Here is a 2,651-nt window from a genome sequence, read left to right as displayed (position 1 = left end):
AAGGCGAGTGTAACCCACCAGGTGTGTGTGTGTGTGTGTGTGTGTGTGTGTGTGTGTGTGTGTGTGTTGCGCGGTGGGCAGGCAAGGGATCAGAAAGGCGAGTGTAACCCATCTGTTACCTCGATTTGCAGAACCCCAGGCCATATAGACAAGATAAAAGTCCTGTGCACACCCCTCTTCGAAAAAATATCGTCCGCACCCCCCTCCTCCCCCTCCTAACCGTCCCCCCCAAAGGCGCCTCTTTGCAACCCTGCCAGGGAACCAAGCGCTCCAGGGAGAGGTGAAATATTCCGAATAGGAAATCGTCGCATTAAGGCAGAAGAGGCTGCGAGAGCCCCGGGTCTCTGCTCAGCTCTCCGGGATTAGCAAGTGAGAAGAGTTGGAGCCTGGAAGCTCCAGTGTGGTGCTCGGCAATGACGCGCAGCCCCCGCCCGACTCCGTGCGCCCGCCCGCGCGCGCGCGCCCTACCCCGCGCCCACCGCCTCGAGTCGCGAGCCGGTCGGGTAGGTGGGGTCAGTAGCAGGGTCTCCAAAAAGGTCACAGCCTTAGTCCTTCCCCGAGGGTGGGCGGTCGGGCGGGGAAGGAGATCGACCCACCAAGCCTGGCCACAGCCTAGAACGCCCGGACTCCCTGGCCTGGCGCTCCAAGTGTGGAGTTGACTGCGCAGGGTGGCGAGGCGAGGAGATCGGGGTGTCAGCGAGTCTCCCCCACCCCAGGAGAGGCCCGCGCGTTTCCCAGACGCCCCCTCCCCATCTCCCTTTCCCCCCCTCCCACAACCCCAGGCCGGGGTCCCTGCGGGCTGGCTCCGAATCCTCCGATCCACGGCCGCCATCGCCACCGTCTAGGCGACGCCGCGCGCCAGGACCCCGCAGAGGCGAGAGCCCGGGGAGGTTGGGGGGCGCCTCGGAGCCCGTCACCCGCGCTCCACGCTGCGGCGGGCTCGGCCAGCTCACGTTGCAAAACCACCTGTTCGATCCGAAAAGGAGAGCTCATCCCTCCCCACCCACCCCCGCAAATAAAGCCCCCTCCAACCCGAGCGCACTCTTCGCCTCGCAAGTGACATTTCCCGTGACATCTCCCCCCACTAAAGATAATTTTTAATGGAGCTAATATATATATATGTATATATATATATATATACATATATATATTATATCCAGATTTGGGAAGGGGGGAAGGAATGAATGGAAGGTAGGATCAAGGAAACTTCCTTTCGACACCTGGAATCAATCCACCGCACTCTGAGGTCAAATCGAGACCCTGGGTAAAGCAGGCGAGCCCCTCTCCCCTTCCCCCTTCACTCCCCCCCCAAAAAAAACCAATAAAATCCACGCTTCACCAGCAAAAAGCGACACAAGAGAAGAAGGTTCCAGCCTCCGCCTCCTTCCAGAGCAAGTGCGCGGGCCGGGCCGGGGAAGGGGCCTGGGGGCGGGGGGGGGGGGCCAGGCCAAGCTGCAGCAGCAGGCCGCCCAGAGGGCAGAGCAGAAGAAGGGAAGGGGAACCGATCGCAGGACGGAAACGATCCGCTAGGATAATAAGTAATACAGAAAGTCTCGACGAGCAGCCACCACAAACCCCTTCTTACCGATGTGGATGATCGAATCCGCAGTCGCGGAGTCCCAGGTTCGAGTCCACCAGACGGACAAAACCAAGAACCAAGGGAAAACTTCCATCTCCTAGGTGGAATCTCTCTCCGTCTCTCTTGACGATGGATGTGTGTGTGTGTGTGTGTGTGTGTGTGTGTGTGTGTGTGTGGTGTTGTTTTCCTCTCCTTCCAATATATCTTTGAAAGACAGTCCAAAGAGTTTTGAGGTCACGATGGAGTTGAGCGCAGCTTTTCTTGATGATGATGATGAGGAGGAGGAGGAGGAGGATATTTATTTATTTATTTTTCTTTCTAAATATTCCGATCTCCAAAGCGAAGCCCTTTTTTTCTTCTTCTTCTTCTTCTTCTTCTTTTTCTTCTTCTGGTTCGTCTTCTGGTCGTGGTCTCGGAATGCAGACACCAGGAAAGACAGAAAGAGCCCAGGCTGAGGAAAACAAAAAAATCTTCCTTCCCCAAGCCGTGTCACTTGGAGGGGAATGTTGGCACCGCCAGAGTTGTTGGCAGTTTGGGTTTAAAAAAAAAATACAAAATAAAATGAAAAATCAGATTGTATCCAGCCTCCACTGCTCCGGGGCAGGCAGGGGTGGGCGGCGGGGAGGCCCGGAGCTCAGACTGAGCCCATCGCCACGCGGGGGGCCGCAGGTCTCCGGTCCCAGCTCCGCCGCAACTTCCAACACCCCCCACCCCCTTCACGCCGGATGTGCCCCCTCCCCGCCCCGCCCCTCCCCCAGCCGGAGCCCCCACCCCCACCCCGCCCCTACAGCCCCGCAGAGAGAGAGAGAGAGAGAGAGAGAGAGAGAGAGAGAGAGAGAGAGAGAGATCAAGCTTCCTTGGCCAAAAATCTAAGTGAAAAAATACATATATATAAATAAATAAAGGAGGATTAGGAGATTCCAAGCGGCAGATTCCAGCAGGGAGCGGGGGAAGGGAAGGGGGGGAAAGAGGAGGGGGGGAAGCCCTCTCCAAGAAGAGGTGATGGGGGGGGAGAAAGTGAACTTCAAGGTAATGCAGATCGTGCTGCGGAGAAAGCCCGGTGTGTGCGCGC

General features: G+C 57.4%; 1 protein-coding gene across 2 annotated transcripts in view; it reads right to left on the bottom strand.

Annotated features, from left to right (window-relative positions):
- Grid2 (glutamate receptor, ionotropic, delta 2) overlaps positions 1 to 1,673 on the bottom strand; it is a 1,023,751-nt gene extending 1,022,078 nt beyond the window's left edge. For both annotated transcript variants that reach the window (XM_013029731.1, XM_013029732.1), the window contains exon 1: positions 1,586 to 1,673. In XM_013029731.1, coding sequence (XP_012885185.1) covers positions 1,586 to 1,673 — 88 coding nt within the window. The remainder of the gene's footprint in view (positions 1 to 1,585) is intronic.
- Positions 1,674 to 2,651: the final 978 nt, after the last annotated feature.

This window comes from Dipodomys ordii, unplaced genomic scaffold (assembly GCF_000151885.1).
Source record: "Dipodomys ordii isolate 6190 unplaced genomic scaffold, Dord_2.0 Scaffold122, whole genome shotgun sequence".
Taxonomy (NCBI): domain Eukaryota; kingdom Metazoa; phylum Chordata; class Mammalia; order Rodentia; family Heteromyidae; genus Dipodomys; species Dipodomys ordii.
Note: the sequence above shows the minus strand (reverse complement) of the source record. Positions and strands in the feature narration are given on the sequence as shown.